The 20,018-nt window shown below is 32.4% G+C and overlaps 1 protein-coding gene across 1 annotated transcript in view; it reads left to right on the top strand.

The window, feature by feature from the left end:
- LOC134700423 (uncharacterized) overlaps positions 1-20,018 on the top strand; it is a 56,740-nt gene that overhangs the window by 12,291 nt on the left and 24,431 nt on the right. The window contains exons 6-17 of the mRNA XM_063561818.1: positions 212-387; positions 2,072-2,246; positions 3,450-3,689; positions 3,967-4,071; positions 5,117-5,224; positions 6,410-6,661; positions 7,756-7,922; positions 12,237-12,389; positions 12,737-12,884; positions 16,547-16,843; positions 17,474-17,676; positions 18,058-18,271. Coding sequence (XP_063417888.1) covers positions 212-387; positions 2,072-2,246; positions 3,450-3,689; positions 3,967-4,071; positions 5,117-5,224; positions 6,410-6,661; positions 7,756-7,922; positions 12,237-12,389; positions 12,737-12,884; positions 16,547-16,843; positions 17,474-17,676; positions 18,058-18,271 — 2,238 coding nt within the window. The remainder of the gene's footprint in view (positions 1-211; positions 388-2,071; positions 2,247-3,449; positions 3,690-3,966; positions 4,072-5,116; positions 5,225-6,409; positions 6,662-7,755; positions 7,923-12,236; positions 12,390-12,736; positions 12,885-16,546; positions 16,844-17,473; positions 17,677-18,057; positions 18,272-20,018) is intronic.

Here is a 20,018-nt window from a genome sequence, read left to right as displayed (position 1 = left end):
ATATCATCTATAACCGGCTAATCTTCTGTGTTTGAACGATACTAAAATCATTCAAAAATGTTTTAAGACGCAAACAATTTAAAACGTTAAATATTTCATAGATCCGAATATTTATAGTTGCATTATTGTAGTTTGTTACATTGTAATTATAGTTATTGGTTCGACTGCATTACTCAAACAACTGTCTTAATTTCCATATATATTACGTCAGGTTTTAACGAAGGAAGTATGACAGTGCGTGGTTATACTTACGACTTAGGAGGAGATCTACCAGATTTGAAAATAGACAATTCTACAGACCTGACTTTAATGTATTGTTGTAGAGATGACGGAAACGCCGATGAACCTATACAATTGCCACACGACTTCCCTTTTATTTTATTTCTGGTATGTATGAATTATAAATTTGATTTTTTTGTATCTATGGATAACAAAATGATTCTTAATAGAATGCAACAAGTGCTCAACCATTTGTTTTTGTTATCATACTAATATTATAAAACGGCTGGCACATGGTGAAAACCACTTGCATGCGTCATGCCTGTATCATCTTTTCGTGTTTCTACATATAAAAAAAATAAAACATTTTGTTAATCTTTGATAGAATTCAATGGAACCAATATCGATTTAAACGAAGATTTCTTGTGCATAATGCTATTTAAAGAAACCATTTTTATTTTCATGTTTAAAGACACCTGTCAAAATCTCTGGAACCAATGAGCTAATTATTATTTTGAATAATATTTGTGATGTATGTCGTTGATGGAATATGTTTGTTGTTGTGTTGTGGTTTGCATGTTGTGTCGGAATATTATATTATTTGTTTGTGCGTTTCTCTGTACATGTGATGAACGTTATCGGGTGTCCATTTGCTATTTTTCTGTCACGTAGTACAATAGTGTTATGATTATAGCAATACTTTTTAACATTGTCATTTAGCATTAAACCAGGTTCAACGCATCATTTGTTTTAAAATGTGCTGTACCAAGTCAGGAACATGGCAGTTGATATTGAATAGTTTGTTTCTATGTAATGTTTGTTGGCGTAGGTTTTTTGTTGTACTTCAGTGTCCATGTTGTTCCTTTGATGTCCTCTTATAGTTGATGTGGTTCCCTCGGTTTTAGTTTGTAACCCTTTTTTTTTTCTCTCTCTATCAATTTATGACTTTTGAACATCTGTATACTACTGTTGCCTTTATTTGCAAAATTTATTTTTTCTTATACAAAAAGAGTTATTTAACAAGATCCGTAACAATGTGCATATGGTGGACGTCTTCAAAACGTTAGGTCATTTTTAATATATGGAAAGCACGACGGGTGCCGCATGTGGAGCAGGATCTGCTTACCCTTCCGGAGGCACCTGAGATCACCCCTAGTTTTTGGTGGGGTTCGTGTTGTTTATTCTTTAGTTTTCTATGTTGTGTCATGTGTACTATTGTTTTTCTGTTTGTCTTTTTCATTTTTAGCCATGGCGTTGTCAGTTTGTTTTAGATTTACGAGTTTGACTGTCCCTTTGATATCTTTCGTCCCTCTTTTAAATCGTTTACTAGTTTAATGGTATTTGACATTTTTTTAAGAAATTTTATTTTTTGCTTGACAATAATTCTAGGATGATGTTCTACAAACCAGTGCAATGACTGTTTGTGGAACCCAAGCAAAATTGTCTTGATACTCATGCTAGCATTGGAACTATTAAAACACACGTAGGTTCATCTTATATCTTCATTTCGTTTGTCCATCTGACAAGAGCCCGTCTTGCAATAAAGTATGCCTGTACTTTCTTTTCTGTTTTTATAGATTAAGTTTACGTTTTCCGTTTTGTTAATATGTTTTCCACAAAAACATCGAAGTTACGAATCGTTTCATCGTTTAAATTCGTCACTATTTTTCGTGAAAGCACAACGCTGCTGACATAAAGAAATTTCTACTATGGAATATACTGAAGAAGGTGGGGAATTCGACAAGGATTTTCAACTGACGTATAAGATGTTTTCTGTCAACAACAAAAACGCGTGTTTTGAAACCCATTAAAAGTGTAAAAAGAAAGCGTTATACACCTATTGTAATTTTAGGGGCCAACTACCGACACGTGCCAAGAAGTGGATAAAATGAAATGGACATTGGATGGATTTTACCTGGTCAACGAACATCTTAACTTTGAATATGACGGATTGCATCCTAATTTTACTGCCCATGCTGTTTATCATAGACATGTAGGCATACCGTTGTGCTACTATGAGCCATTAAGTACGTAGTTATTTCATTTCAAAAACATTAGTCAAATGAAAAAATCGTTTTTTATATACTAGTATATCCAATTTATAATGACTTATCCCAAAACCTTTAATTCTAATCTTCAGTCACAATTCTGCGGTAATTTCAAAATAAACTTCCGTGTTTTACACTTCATCATATCATTTTAAATATTGTAATGAATTTCTCATGTTATCATTAAACGTGTGCCATCATTTAAGGTAGACATAAGTTTTCTCGAATTAAATATAACTGCATATATACATATGAACAGTACTTAAAAACATTCATACAAAAAGCACACATTATATACGAATGTATCATTTAACTGAAGGCCATGCAAAGTTGATGTATATATGAACATGTACCTACAAATGAATCACACATACTTTAACTAAAATTTTGATAGGTGTATTTCTTCTTTAGAGAATCATGAGAGATTTGTATGGTTAATTTACATTTTCTCTGATCAAAACTTTAATCAGTGTCAAATAAAATGAAATATTTTTGGAACAAAGGAGGTGTAGATATATGAGACAATATCTGAAAAAGTATAATTTTTGGCAATAAGAAAAACACAAAACAAATGTCTTTAGACGCGGTATTTTAACAGCAGAAATCGAAGGACGCACATTGAGGATCTAGGGACTGTTGTCTGTAATTCAAACATTGTTAAATTGGGTAACAATGGCAATTTATAAAAAGGGTCCAAAAAATAAAGTTCTTTCAAGTTACCAAAGTGAATCAATTTTAAAAAGTTTCTAATGGGAATAAGGAATAAGTCTAAGACACTAATTGTGGTTTTCTAGTATATACTGCAATAATTTATCCAATGCCAATTATTGATTTTAACATTTGCTATACGAAAGAATTAGAAATATATTAAAATATAGTCAGATATGTCAGTAACATGAAAGAATTATGAGTAACATGACAACGGTAACAGGACGGAGTTGGTAACAGAAAGGATTTTTTTGGTGAAAAATGGGACATGAAAATAAGACTTTTTCAGATAGTGTCTCATATACAAGAGGTCATTGAGAAACCGAACATGACAATGAAAAAGAAAAACACTTCAAAAGTCAGTCGTATATCTGAAAATTCTATTAAGATTATGAGCAAAAGCTTTCTTCAAATGTCAGGTGGGTCAAATTTACTTGTGTTGCAATGATTAAAATGACCATTATCATTATACAGGTAAACGAGAGTGTGTCTTTAAGACTGACTTCGGAGCTTCATATAAAGGTCACGAAAATATTACGAAATCAGGGAGGCACTGCAGCTTATGGAAGGATAATAGCCTTGATTTTACTACAAGTACCAGATGGATAGGGGAATTTGAAGAAAATTACTGTAGGAAAATCGATATGGGATTGAAAACTCCCCCTGGTTGCTATATTGGTGGTGAATTTGAAAGCTGTGATATTCCAGAATGCGGTAATCTAGTTACAATTATGATAATAAGTTGTATAATCTGGACTGCTTTTTAATCAGATAAATGTTCTCTGTTCTTTTTCAATGGTACAATCCGATTTCTTTTTGTCAACAGTCTCAATAATTTTCGCTTTAAAGTGTGTTCAATATGCGTTAACTGGAATGAACATATTTTCGTCAGTTTAAATGTCTAACATCATTATTACAGTTTATTTGTTTTAATTTGTAAAAGATTTCTTATCGGAAGACAGGAGATACCTAAATGTAACCTTTATTTCAGAGGACGACCCAGAATATTTGGAAATATTTGGAAAGGGGAGAAGCTACAACTCAGCACCATCACTTAGCAGCACACCTGCTTCTTATGCAGTGGATGGTTTAATTGGTAACACATAAAAATATTCCCTTTTCTGAGAAACCAAAGGTTACTTTACATTGCACTTTGTCAGGTCATCCCTCTGATCGTCTTTTAATCTGTTTGTCCAAGAATTATTTTGAACTTTATACTCATAAAATTTCAATTTGTTGATTGTTTTTTTTATTATCATATCTTATTGCAGCAGTTGTCGTCAAAGGACACAATCCTTGAATAATCAATTTTTGAGTAATCAGATATTTAGCATAAAGAAAAATGATGAGACTACCAATACAATCAAAGTAACGATCCGGTTGACATTTTGCGAATTTGAAATCAATAGGGTCTTCCTTAATTATACAAAGGTGGTCGTCTGTATGCATATGTCAGCATTGAATATTCAATCTTATTATATTCGTCGTTTCTTTACTATACTCACAAAATATTTGTTTTAGGTGTATATGACTCGATTTTAATGTATATCTGAAGAAATTCATTCAAACATTAATATCTTAGTATAGAAATTTAGACAAAAGAAGATACCGATAGCAAAAATATCGGGATTTATATTCTATATAGAACAATGTATATTTCATAAAAGTTTTATAATATGTTTGTCTTATGATGTATAGTAATTTACGGAAGTAATGATGTCAAATAGTACACGTAAACGACATTCAATCGGCGAAACATTGCTATCAAAGCAATTTCAATCCGTATAATCGTTTTCATTATAAAACTTCATTGATGTCAACTTATATAAATTTAAAAACGAGTCTATGAAGTTTTGTTTCAAACAAGTGAAACGAATTTGCTTATATCAAGAAGAATATGTAAGGTTATGGAATCAGACAGGAACCAACAGAAGAGTAGAAACTAACGAAACCTTCAGCAAATCGACTTTTCCAATATCAAATACAAGCAGTAACATTTAATGAATACTTCGTCATCAAATAATACCTACTTTAGGTCGTGAATTTAAAGGTGATCAATCAGAACCTTGGAGTATATTGAAGATGGACGTCTTTCGTTAGCTCTGCTGTTTTTATATTGTAAAAGTATCTTTTTTCAACAGGTGCAGGACTAACTTTTAGAAATTCCAGATCGTATTCTAAGCCATGGTATTTACTTAACTTACAAGAGTATGTTGAAGTACATGCAATCGTTCTTTACCGAATGCAAAGTAAGATATTGATAATCGTACACATACATATGTCGCATGCTATGAGATCAAATGAAAGATGTCATCATATCAGGAAAATATATTCAGCAAACTTATTGCTTTTGATGATGCAATTGTCAATTTGTCGGAATATATCAACAATTGCCTGACAAAGAATGCTATCACAATATCAAACACACAGTTTTAGATTATCAAAAATACTGAGTTAAATTAGAATACAAATTTATAACTATTAGAATAATTAACCTAGATTGACTGTACAAATACTCGTACTTTAGAAATCAAACATTCTCCTTAAACAAACAATGACAGAAGTATGACTGTGACAACTATAATGAAAATTGATTTTTTTATAATGCCAATGTCTATATATAAATAAAAAGGATATGGTATGAATGCCAATGAGACATCTCTACATAAGTTACCAAATGTCACAGAAATTAACTACTATAGGTCACCGGACGCTCTTTAATAATGAGCAAAGTCAATACCGAATAGTCAGCAATAAACGATACCAAAATTATTAATGTAAAACCATTCAAAGGAGAAAAACAACGGCCTTATTTATTAGCCTGATATATGTTCTCATATATATATACAGATTTACAGATCTAACATTGTTGGGTTTATGTTAAGACGAGTTGTATATACATTATGTACACAGCCATGTATCACCATCATTGATGGCGATCCGATGGATACATCTGTTGTAGAGTTGTCACTGACTCAGACGTACTTATGAATATAATTATTTTCTGTGACTGTGTCTTACATTAACTTGCAGGATCCTTTACTATAGATAATTTAGCTGATCTGTAACAATAACATCTTCATGCCTTATATATCATGTACTGTAGTACGCCGCTAGATTAAAACTGACGAGGAAAGGTAACACATGGCCAGCGAAAGCTCTATTATTGTAGAGCCCAGGTGGTCGTGTGGTCTAGCGGGACGGCTGCAGCGAAAGCAAATTTACAGATCTAACATTGTTGGGTTGATGTTTAGACGAGTTATATATATATAAGGATGAGAAGTAATTGTTTAAATGAAAGCCGTAATTGATACAACAAAAAGCACATATTGATAAGGAAATTAATAAATAGTGAAAAGTTTAAACTCTGCAAGTTTTTTTTTTTGCAATAGCGAAAAAAGAATAAGATGGACTTACAATGTCTGTATTTTCAGTTTGGTTTCCAGTAAGCCACAGATATGTAGGAACGTATGTTAGTAAAAATAGATGGGATTTCCTGACATATGGAGCATATAGATGTGAGGAAAACCGAAATCCTAGGAAAAATGCAATATTTAGATATCAGTGTAAGCGTCCTATTGTCGGACAATATGTCAGTGTGACAAATTTTGACTTCACTAATGAAAACGCTAGACAGGGCTACTACCATTTCTTTGAAATAGAAGAGATTCAAGTGATAGGAAAATGTAAGTTTAAACACAATTGGGTTTTTTTTCTCAATATTTTGGCATCAAGTACATTTAAGAGACATTGATCGTCGAATTGCGTAACTGGTGCAGTAAATAAGAAGCAACAGTAGTATACAGCTGTTCGAAAGTCGTAAATTGATTGAGACTAAACAAATCCTGGTTACAAACTAAAACCGAGGGAAACACATCAACTATAAGATGAAAACAACGAAACATCAGAATTCGAAAGACTGGAGGGCAACAAAATAACAAACGACATTGCAACACACAGAAACGAGCTATAAGATAACAACTGCCATTTTTCCTAACTTGGTACAGGACATTTTAAAACACAAAATGATGGGTTGAACCTTGTTTTGTGGCTAGCCAAACCTAGCGCATTACAGGACAGGAATACTAGTACAGTACAAATAAATGAAAAACATTCAGGACAGAGAAAAAAATCAATTGACAATACATTAGTACGTTTCGACATGCTAACCACCGAATAAAAAAGAAAATTGTAACTGTTCTTGGTGTTACTTTTGAACCGAACGTTATATTTACGTTGATGACTTCTGGGTTCTAATAATAAGTAATGGCTCAGAGACTGCAGAGAACATTTACTCTGCTAGGTATTTGTGATACCAGAATATGAAATTTAAAACGAAATATTGACCATGTTTACGAAGTAAAAAGTTTTTAAACTAATCTTCAACCATGTATATATTATTTATAATTATTAAAAGAACTTGTACCGATTTAGACTTAAATAGTTCTAGATCAATGTCACATGATTATATAAAAATGCTTGTTATATGTGTCCTAAACATTGTCAGTGTAACAACGCTGTACCAATTTCATTGAGGCTTGAACTAAAGTTGTTCTCTATTTCATCAGCAAAATAGGATAGCCAATTTCAAAATTCAACATAATCTCAGTTAAATCTCTTATATATAAGTAGTGTGCTGTGTTCTTGAGACAGACATAAAATATTCGTTATGTCAAATAGATTTCTGTCAGGTCTGAAAATTCTTCTTTTAAAATATCTGTGAGTCGAATTTGATGTGTATACTCAATGATGCTGACCAATTTTTGGTTTTTTTTCAAAGCAACAATGTGTGGACGACAATTAGGTCTCATATCCGGTGATGTTTACGATTACCAGTTAGAATCGTCCTCGAGGAAAGACAAAGATCATCTATCAAACTATGGGCGTTTATTCTACCCAGAAACTGGCTGGTGTTCTAGTTCTGATGATGTTTCTCCATGGTTTATAGTATGTTAGTCTGTAATTAGAGAATCCCAATGGTTTATGGTACATTATTTTAAAATGAATTAATACCTTTTGTAATCCTATTATCAATATTTCAAATATAAGATGTTTAATCTATTTAATTGAATTGTGCTTCTTTACAGATGTAAGTTAACGTCACTCATTGGGTGACATTAAAGAGAGACGAAATATACCAGAGGGACGAGTATGGTACAGTATTCGACAATCGATTAAATCGACAATATGTGTTTTACTGTATCAATTCTTTGTCAACTGTATTCGATTGATACATCTTGTCTATTCAATCGATTGTCGTCACTTTTTAGTACATGTTACATATAGTTCAGAATAGAACTTTAAATCAACCTTGTCGAATGTAATGGTCGTATACGGATTGACAGATTTGATCAACGCAATCAACTCTACTGTTCTCTCCTGAAGGATGTACGATCGTATCGATCTTGTTCAATCGTTACGATTGTGTCACAGTTGATCAATCTAATCAACTCAGTCAACTCTATTTTTTTTACATTTTAAACGTTGCACGATCGTATCGATCGTATTCAATCGTTACGATTGTGCCACAGTTGATCAATTTAATCAACTCAGTCAACTCTATTTTTTTTAAATTTTAAACGTTGCACGATCGTATCGATCGTATTCAATCGTTACGATTGTGCCACAGTTGATTAATTCAATCATCTCAGTCAACTTTATTTTCATATTTCAAACGTTGCACGATCGTATCGATCGTATTCAATCGTTACGATTGTGCCACAGTTGATTAATTCAATCAACTCAGTCAACTCTATTTTCATATGTCAAACGTTGCACGATCGTATCGATCGTATTCAATCGTTACGATTGTGCCAGAGTTGATCAATTTAATCAACTCAGTCAACTCTATTTTTTTTATATTTTAAACGTTGCACGATCGTATCGATCGTATTCAATCGTTAAGATTGTGCCACAGTTGAACAATTTATTCAACTCAATCAACTCTATTTTTTTATATTTTAAACGTTGCAGGATCGTATCGATCGTATTCATGCATTACGATTGTGCCACAGTTGATCAATTGAATCAACTCAGTCAACTCTAATTTTTTTTAACGTTGCACGATCGTATCGATCGTATTCAATCGTTACGATTGTGCCACAGTTGATCAATCTAATCAACTCAGTCAACACTATTTTTTATATATATATTTAAAACGTTGCACGATCGTATCGATCGTATTGAATCGTTACGATTGTGTCACAGTTGATCAATTTAATCAACTCAGTCAACTCTATTTTTTTTATATTTTAAACGTTGCACGATCGTATCGATCTTATTCAATCATTACGATTGTGCCCCAGTTGATCAATTTAATCAACTCAGTCAACTCTTTTTTTTATATATATATTTTAAAACGTTGCACGATCGTATCGATCGTATTGAATCGTTACGATTGTCCCACAGTTGATAAATTAAATCAACTCAGTTAACTCTTCATTAAAATTACAAACTAATTTTGAATGTTGATAAATATGGTCAACTCAGTCAACTCTGTATTTTAATAGATATTCTTAAAAACTTAGTCTAATACAATAACATACGCATAAGGCGCTATGCGGCGTATATTGACACAGCATACGGCGCTATAAGGCATATTAACACAGCTTTCTGCGCTATAAGGCATATTAACACAGCTTTCTGCGCTAGAAGGCATATTTAATACAGTCTTACTATTACTCTGACTTAAACCCTAACCTAAGTCTGATACAATAACATAGCCTATGGTGCCGCTCGGCGACATATATACATAGCCTACGGCACTAGAAGGCATATAACCCTAAAATAAGTATGACACAATTAAAAAGTCCATGGCACTCTATATATATATAGCTAGGTGTTATATTGTGTAATTTTCAATTCTCAGTGTGTGTTTTTCATTTTTGTAATCTCAGTGCGTCTTTAGGAAATCTCAGTGTGTAATTTTTTATTCTCAGTGTGTAATTTTCAATTCCCAGTGTGTAATTTTTAATTCTCAGTGTGTAATTTTTATTTCTCGGTGTTTTTTTGAAGTCTTTAAATCTTAGTGTGCTTTGTTGTAATTCTCAGTATGTGAATTTTTCGAAAAAAAGTTTAAACATAGTTTTGACGAGGACGGATTGTCATAAACATACGCATACGGCGCTGGCGGCGTATTGACACAGCCTACGGCGTTAGAGTGCATATTTAATACAGTCTTACTATAATCTAACTTTAACCCTAACCTAAGTATGATACAATAACATAGCCTACGGTATATTATATTGACACAACCTGCGGCTCTAAAATCCGTCTGTATTACAGTCTTACTGTCACCCTAACTCTAACTCTTACCTTAGTCTGACACAATAACATAGACTTCGGTGCTGGGCGATACATTTACACAGCCTACGGTGCTACAATTAAGGCACATCAACACAAGTCTACGACGCTAGATGGCTTATATTTGGTACATTCTTACTGTTACACCAACTCTAACCCTAACCTAAGTATGATACAATAAAATAGTACACGCTCCTAAGTGTCATATTTACACAGCCTACGTCGCTAGAAGGCATATTCATTACAGTCTTAATATAACCCTAAATATAACCCTAACCTATAGGTCTAACACAATAACATAGCCTACGGTAGCACTCGGTGACTTATAGACACAGTCTTTTGCGGTAGAAGTATATTTAATACAGTCTTACTATTACTCTAACTTTAACCCTAACCTACGTCTGATACAATAACATAGCCTATGGCGCTAGGAGGCATATTGACACAGCCTACGGCGCTAGTAGTCGTATGCAGTCTTACTGTCACCCGAACTCCAACCTAAGAACAGTATACAGTAATATATATGTTCCTGCTCCAACCCTAACCGGAGTCTGACACAACAACATGGACTTCGGTGCTAATTTTAAGCGATAAATTGACACAGCCTACGGCGCTAAAAGGCACATAAACACAGTCTACGACTCTAGATGGCTTATATTTAAAACAGCTATAAAAAAAATTGTATATGCGCAATTAAGCCATCATATATTTACATACTACAGCACAAGCAGGCACATTGAACGATCTTACCTCTAATATTCATTTGATAATAATTTTCATGTTTGTTTACTCACTTCAGTTTCTTCATTTTAATGATCTATACATACTACTGTCATAAACTGGCTACTAAAATACACATTTTTGTGACATTCATATTTTTCTCTCCTGAAACTGTTGCTATGAACCTTCTTCAAATTTGAATTAATGTTAAAAATGTTTTATCAGCAAATTTTTATGCTTCAACTTTTGTATATCTGTTTCAATTGTGTGTACATTTTATGTTCACTATACTAATATCTCCGTACCCAATCTGACATATATTATTACCATAGAGTTTATCTCCATCAGTGCTGAAGTGGGAAATACAGTAATACAACTTATTTTGTTAAATCTTTATTAATAAAATTTATTAAATAGTTTATACCATTAATGAAACACATTGAGTTGATTGATTCGACATATAACGTTCAATCGATATCAATCGTATCGATCGTTACGATCGAGTGACGTCTTCATCAAAATACATTGAGTTGATTGATTCGACATTTGACGTTCAATCGATATCAATCGTATCGATCGTTACGATCGAGTGACGTCTTCATCAAAATACATTGAGTTGATTGATTCGACATTTGACGTTCAATCGATATCAATCGTATCGATCGTTACGATCGAGTGACGTCTTCATCAAAATACATTGAGTTGATTGATTCGACATATGACGTTCAATCGTTATCGATCGTATCGATCGTTACGATCGAATCTTCGTCATAACACGTATGCATTGAGTTGATTGAATCGACAAACTATGTTCAATCGTTATCGATCGTATCAATCGTTACAATCGAGTATCCATCATTAATACATTAAGTTGATTGAATCGACAAACAATGTTCAATCGTTATCGATCGTATCTATCATTAAAGTTTTGTTGAATAAATCGATCGTTAATGTGTCTATTCAATTCATTCTTTTTAATTGAATTGAATTAAAACCTGAAGGAAAAATCAGCTCTTGTCGAATCAATCGATTGTCGAATACTGTACCTTAATGAGAGGGACATTCAAACTCATAAGTAGAAAGTAAAATGATGACGCCATGTCAAAAAACAAAATATACATCTCTTAACAACACGCAACAATTTCATTTAATATTTTCAATAAATATATTGTACATACATACATGTACATCATATTAAACTTAGAATTTGCTAAAATCTTCAGGAACTGTATTTTTAAGGTTGATTTTATTGTGCCTTTAAAACTCCAAGGTGTTGAGCTACAGGGAATAAAAGACGGTTCAAATGCACAATTTATTGACTCGTTTAAAATAATGTATGGTAATGACAGGAGCAACCTAACTTTTTACGAGGACCCGATCGGAACAGTGAAGGTTTGCTAAAAACTTTTATTTTTCATTATTAAAATCGAAATTTATGAACCAACAAAATATATAATTTTTCAAGAAATATTTATAGAGACAAATTTGAGATTTTGATTTTGAGACAAATTTAAGAACGTTTTTCTAATTTTTTTATGTGCTCTCTATACATGCTATACAAATATTCACCTACTTTCTATGTCTTCAATTTGTTATATTTTAGAAATTAAAAAAGATAAATGCATTCCTTCTTCGATTTTCAAAGATGTATGCAAAATTTTACCAAAATCTGTGACATAGCCCATTTACTGTCACTTTACCTTAAATGCTACTGACATAATACATATTTTTTTTTTTAGATATTTATAATCAATCCGATGACAAGCCCACTGTCTATTCATCAGTTTATTTTTAATAAAGAAATTTATGGCAGATACCTTAAAGTGGTTCCAGTGGATTACAAAGAAGCATGTTTAAAACTTGAAGTCATTGGTTGTCCAAAACAAGGTATGAGAAAAAAAAACGATACATAGACGGCACACGCAGATGAATTTTAGTCTCAAGCAGACATTTTGAATTTAATATTATCTGAAAAGTCTGAGCATTAAAGTATTTACTCATTTTCATTCTTTTAATTAACCTTCAAACGTTACCATACGATCACATATAGTACTGTTCATAAAATTGAAAATAATCTGAATGGATACGGATAAATAAACACTATTGACCAGTCTATATAAAGCCTTAACAGATTCAATTGGCTTAAAGTAAGAACAATAATCAATTCACCGCAGTGGAACACTCTGAAAAGGAACTAAACTCACTGCAACTTTGAGATAAAGGACAGTAATACAATCGCTGTTTATTTGCTGGTTGTGTATTATTTTGTTGTGCATGTACTGGTTGTTTGTCAAGGATGGATACCCCATATCTCTTTGTTGTATTATCATAAAAGAAAAGTATGACATTAATTCAGAAAAACATCACAAAGGTCTTTAATTTTCGTTTTAATTGGTCTCTAGTAGCGTGGACAGTTTATAACTTGCTTTTTAATTTAAGACACTTCTCAAATTTATACAATTGGTACATAGTTTTACCAAAATGAAGTACATTACACTATTGTCAATCTTAATGAAATAGAATAAGATCGTGTTTTAAATTGAACTCAATACACTACTACGAGGTAAACGTGTTCTCGGGCTATCAATTAGGAAATTATATAGAAACTAACATTCCACCTCTCACAGGCAGAATAGATCTTAGATTAATTTGTCTTTAAATTTTTATCTCCCTATTTATCATATTGTTCGTAACGCTTTAATGGATATTTATAGTCTTGAAATGTTAAGTTTCAGCTAAATAAGTAAAGAACGAATACACAAAGTTTAAACAGTTATTTTCATTCAATAAATGGAATACTATAAGTTTTCCTGAATAGGTCAAAGACGCCGGCATGACATAAACACAACAAATCTATGATGATTTCAACTTGATATATAACGAATACAGGACAATGCTGTTGATTAAACTTAACACAATCATGGTCCTTATGTGTCCACATAATTAATATCACAAATCAGTAACAAGTACCAGGGCGAATCTGATACCTCTACAAACAGTATTTGTCACATGAAATATTGAGTTGTATGTCTGTTCTGACTTCTTCTACTATAAAAGGAGCATCACCATGGGTAATGCTGTAATTGAGAACATATATCACACTGTGTTGGTACATATTAAATAAGAGCATTTGACAACCCAGCTTCCCGGCCTGGTTGTGACGGTTCTTAATACATGAAAGTTAACCTTCCCCATAACAATAAGTGAAGTGCATTAAAAAATTCAAACACACTCACATTATTTGCTTCCACCTTAATAAATACATTATGATTGCATTATATGTTTAATCGTCGTGATAGCTTTGCAATAGTGTCATTCACTACAGCCTTATGGTTTCAACATTCCCATAGTTCAATGTTAGTACTTCTCGTATTTTCCTACACTGTGGGGGACGACAAAAAAGACATACTAGTAGTTTAAAATCAATCATATACAAAATAAGGAAAAGATCACCCTGGATGCCGCACAAAACCCATGGAAACAAAGAGAAACTCGATAAGGTATACTTGGAATCATAAAAGATACTGCTGAACTCTTAGTTGTAGAACCAGGACAGATTAAAACATACAAAGTTTAAAAGCTGGAAGAACTGTGCAGTATGACTTTGTCAGGTGACAAACTAATTTCAAAAACTCAAAGCTAAAAATATGGCTTTGGTTCTTTCCAATTCGTTAACTTGCAATGTACGAATACTTTCTTGCGCAACTCTAACCAATTCTTACTACAGAGCAGTCGGTTACATTTCTTGTAGAGTTCTTATTACTGGATGACGACTGACAACTGCGCACGCATCCGCACGTTATCCTTTTCATCCGACACTATAAATTGACTCCAAGTACGCATTTGCTGGTGGACCTCTCATTTTGTTATCTGTAATAAAGTGTCTGTTCTTCCCTACGCTGCGAAATGAATGTTCATTCATTGCTGAACCAGACTCCTTTCAGGTGCCTTTCCTTTTCTCCTCAGTGAAAACTTGCAAGTCTTTTCACGCGTTAGCAGTGCACCAGGTGAGGACGCTTAGTGCGTATCCCGTTTTCACGGGTTGATATTTGTCGCAGACCTCTGGTATATTACACGGATTTAGTGACCTATGGCTGATGGGATCCTGAGACGATCAGAACGATGACGATTATAGCTGTACAATCAGATTGCTGGCATCATTGTGAAAGTATAAAATTCGTGCTCTTTGAAACAATATAAAGTCTAATCGATATTAACTGGCATAGACAGAACAACACCGATGTGCCAGTTCGCTATGTGTATCTTTGCATATCTAATCTGGTTTAAAAAAACCAATCACATGACTAAATGCAATTAAACGGTTAATGGTCCTTTGTATGCATACCCGATAAACCAGCTGAAAAGGGGCATGGATTGTAAGTGAAACTGCCTTAATTATTCCCTTATATCTTACACATGATGACGCAAACAAGTTATGTTTTTTTAACTGCCACTCTAAGAAGTTTCAATTTAATAATCTGACATTACATTATAATATGAGCATATGTTTCAATTACGAAATTTCTTTATAAAACAAATATTTTGTACAGAACAATTTTTTTAAGAGATATTACAACATGTACAAGAAAAAACTAAATAAAGAAAAGATCAGTCCGTTGCTATACTCTATTAGTAATACAAACTACTTAATTGACGAATTAAAAAGTCACACCCTATAGAAAGGTACCCCCTCTTACTGTCTACACTTAGACTAATCGAAAAACAGTTTTATTTCAACTACAGTGTTAGTTAAAGGTCAAGTTACAGTAAATAGACTATGTCACATATTTCAGTATTAATTTTTGCATACAACTCTGGTTCGATGAACTTCAATTGAAAATCGAAAATATAATGCATTGATCGCATACTGTAAACCAACTTATTTTCGCGGATACTTTATTTCGCGTTAATCCTTTCTTGCCTATTCCGCAACTGTTTAATTTCGCCATATTCTAATTTCCGGATATAGTTTAAAAAGGAAAGATCTAAGTTAAAGCATATTCGCGACGACTTATATTCGCGTTATTTTCCTACTCGCGAAAGTCGCGAAAAGTAAATCGCTCAAGAAAATAAGTTGGTTTACAGTATATCATTTAAAATATTACTGTTTGAATTCTTACAAAATTAGTGAACATTTGTATAGTAAGCACACACAATCGACAATTTTCTATGGGTTTTTTCGCCGATTTTATATGCCTTCTATACAAGTATTCGCCAATATTAAAAGAAATCAATGTGCAATATTTCAGTTAATAAAAAGATGAATGCATTATTTTTTCGATTTTCAGTTGAAGCTCACCGAGATAAGGTTGTATGCAAAATCTTCGCTTATTCGGCGACAAAGCCAATTTACTGCTCCTAGACATTAATTTTACATAATATACATTTGTTAAACGAACTGAAAAAAACATTCTGAACTAAAATTCAGATGTTACCTGAAAACATTTGCATTTACAATTTTGATTTTATATCATAAAAAACTAGGAGATGAACGTTAAAACAAACGTGTACTTTTAGCCACTGTTTATAGTTTGATGTGCTATTTGCAGTGAGACGTGACTTGTGGTGTAGAGATACAAAATTCGACTTTGGTTTTGAAGTCCTCAGATATCATTCGTTTTGGATGGCCGAGCATCATGATATAGAACGTATGGGCAAAACAGGAATAGATTTGAAACAATGTTTTGAACGCTGTCAAAATATATCTTGCACTTCCTTCTCATCTGAGTACCCGAACAGTCGTTGTACACTACATTTTGGACACAAATATACTCCAGAGTATCATAGATGGTGGATTGAGGGTGTCGATCCTGGAAATGTCTACTATCAAAGACTGTGTTTTAAAGGTTTGAATTATTGATATTTATGTAAAGGATTGCGTTTTATCAAAGCCTGAATATGAATTTAAATCGCATTATTAGTTAGGCAAAATAAAAATAAAATGCAAACTACAAACAAGCGAACAGAGATAAAACGAAATATTATTTAGAATTTGAAATGCAAACACATGAATATGACATCAAATTGACCGTTGTAACAAAATTACTGTTGATTATTTATTTTCTTGGGTAACAATTTTACTGGTATGAGGAAAACTTACATATTCATGGAAATTTCATTTCGTTGATTTAGCAAAGTCGGCACTTATTTCTATAGAAAATGTGTAATTCATTGAACATTAAAATTCGAGTTTCTCCTGTACGAATAACACTAAAATTGATAACCTACGAATATTAATGAATCCACTGTATAATCTTGTTGAGATTATCTTATCAAAACTCTTTTGAAGTACATTGCAGGTCATAAAATGCATTGTTCAATGATTTGAGCGCTATCACCTCTTTTACATTTTAGTTTGTTGTGTCGATTGGTCAAAGGCCAATTCGTGTACTAGTTGTAACTTTCCGACTATTTATAATGTTTACCAAAAATAAAATTAAAACTTTCAAAACATCAACAAGAAGTTTGTTTTTCAGACTTTTTAGAGTTCAACACTTGTGGTGGAGATGTATTTTTGAAGAATGATAATGATGAATCAACTATTTTATCTCCAAACTTCCCCTTCAATTATGGTCAAGGATTAACTTGTGTTTGGTCTATTCATTCCACCATGTTTATTGAAATAGAAATTGTGTCTATTTCACTTCAGAGGAGAATTCTATTAAGTGAAATGCAAAAGGTATGTATGATAATCGCTTAAAATGTCAAAACTTTTACAGCTGTAAAATCAGTAGAAATAATTGTAAGATAACAAATATGTTTTCTCAAAAACGTGTGTCGAAAGTTGCCTTGTTCTGTTGTTATGTCATTTCAGTAGTAGTTGGTTTATTTTTCAACGAAATCTTATTCCCTTGGATAACCCACCTACAGAACAAAAATAATGTGTTGCGATCAAATTAGCCTTGCAAAACACAGTTGCGTATCTCTTATCAGTTCTGTAATTTGTATATATGGCAACGTTATTTCATCTGAGATCAGCATTGATAATCGTTACCGTTTTACCTTTTGCCAATGAATTTAACATTTTAAATTAACAATTATTTCTTTTTCTTTTATTCAGATGAGTATATATGACATTAACCCAGGGCAATGTGAAGACTCACTGAGCATTATAGATCACGACGGATATGGAAAAACTATTCTACCAAATGAAGATCAACTAAATGGAGTCAAGCTATTATCTGCGTCCAATAAAATCAAGATACAACTAACATCCTGTTATCAATATCAAAGGAATAATCAAAAGAGTTTCGAATTAAAAGTATCCACGATTGGTGTGTATCATTATATTCAGTATAAAGTGTGAAGGGAATTTTTGAAACGTGCATTCAAAAAGTATACTTTTATGAAATGATAATATTTCCATTTGCAATTTTAAATACGCATAGTATATCTTTTAAGGACAAGGATTATGCTCACAATTTAAACTTAAATAGTTAGTCAGTTATGTTTTGTTTTTTTATATTTTGGGTTATATATTCTGGAGGGGTATTTGCGAAAAATACCAGTCAAGGGACTATAAAATTTCCCGAGCCGGTAGTCGCGGCAATTCGGTCCCAAGACTGGTATTTTACCCCTCCATAACATCATATATAGGTTTAATTACACTGAATATATTTTGATTGAAACACTTTGTACAGGTGAAGATAATTTTGTTTAACTTGAAAGCTGTAATTCATTAACATGTTTTTCCATAATTTTGAGGAAAAGAGGATATTATCAAAGAACAGCGTGAATTATACATGGTGTAGTACGCGTTAGCTTTCTTCTTTTATGTAACGAAAGATTTTGACGGGAAAAACTTGAGAGGGTCAAAATTGAATATCTAAAATGGCAAATACCATTTGCAACAACTTCGCCGACAGTGGTGAAAAACAGGCAAAATCGTTTGAAATGAGGAAAAATATTCGAATACGCGAAAAATACACTGGATATTAACAAATCAAAATATGGCTTTCTTATATAAGGTGTAATTAAACAAAATATATATTGAGCTCCACCTATCCTTCTTATTTTGTACAAGATCATATGGTACGTTATTTCAGAGATAAAACTATTCACATGAACATCAATTAACTTGTAGAATACCCGAATGTGTTCAATCCTTCTATTGCAGCCTTTTATATTTTCAGCAGTAAATGTTATAGGTTATTTGCTATATCAAACGAATAAATTTACATTTTGTTTTACATTTAGTGTAAAGTAAACTTAGAGTTTCAACTAATATTTTCAATTTCTCTATGTAATTTGATTTTTTTATCCTCACATGGTATCTTCATCTTTCTACTATACAAATATATGGTTGAAATAGGGAGTTCAGTGGGAAGCAAGACTCAATGTTATGCATTTTATTGATGCATGATTTAAATAACTATCGTCCATAATCTTATTTTTACATCTAGCATTGTGAATATGGGTGATAAAAATAATGAGGTTGTTTTCGTCTGTTTTTACATTAAGTAAGATTTGGTATATGCTTCAATGTACAAGAAAATTTCAACACAAACGCATGCAAATGAGTTAAGGATCGCCATTTGATGAATTTTAATTGTGTGTTAACTAGACACATTGCGATAATAGGAGGGTCGTAATATGTGAGCCGTCATGGCATTATGGCAAATAACGTTATTAATCTGGTCAAGTAATTTTTATGAAACTGCTGTATCTCTATGCGACGTTAATGATAGATCATGGATGTGAAAATCTATTTTCAAAAATGTCGATATAACCATTTAGATTACATCAAATTGCAGGATAAATTCAATATTCGTACATAAACAGAATATAAAATGTATTTGTACTCGTTATGTGTTTGTTTTGTATTGTCATAGATCTGTTATCGCAACTAGGATGATTGCATTTTGTAAAAGACCACATTACAACCTTTTAACATCGATTTATGTGTGTGAAAGAGTGTGTATATCATTGGATCATGTCTCATTTGCGTATATATCCCAAAAAGATCTGTTTATTTAATGATGTACACCTTTGAGGAGCCAATAGTTTCTAGAATTAAACTTT

The sequence above is a fragment of the Mytilus trossulus genome, unplaced genomic scaffold (assembly GCF_036588685.1).
Source record: "Mytilus trossulus isolate FHL-02 unplaced genomic scaffold, PNRI_Mtr1.1.1.hap1 h1tg000138l__unscaffolded, whole genome shotgun sequence".
NCBI classification, from domain to species: Eukaryota; Metazoa; Mollusca; class Bivalvia; order Mytilida; family Mytilidae; genus Mytilus; species Mytilus trossulus.
This window is presented reverse-complemented; position numbering and strand designations above follow the sequence as displayed.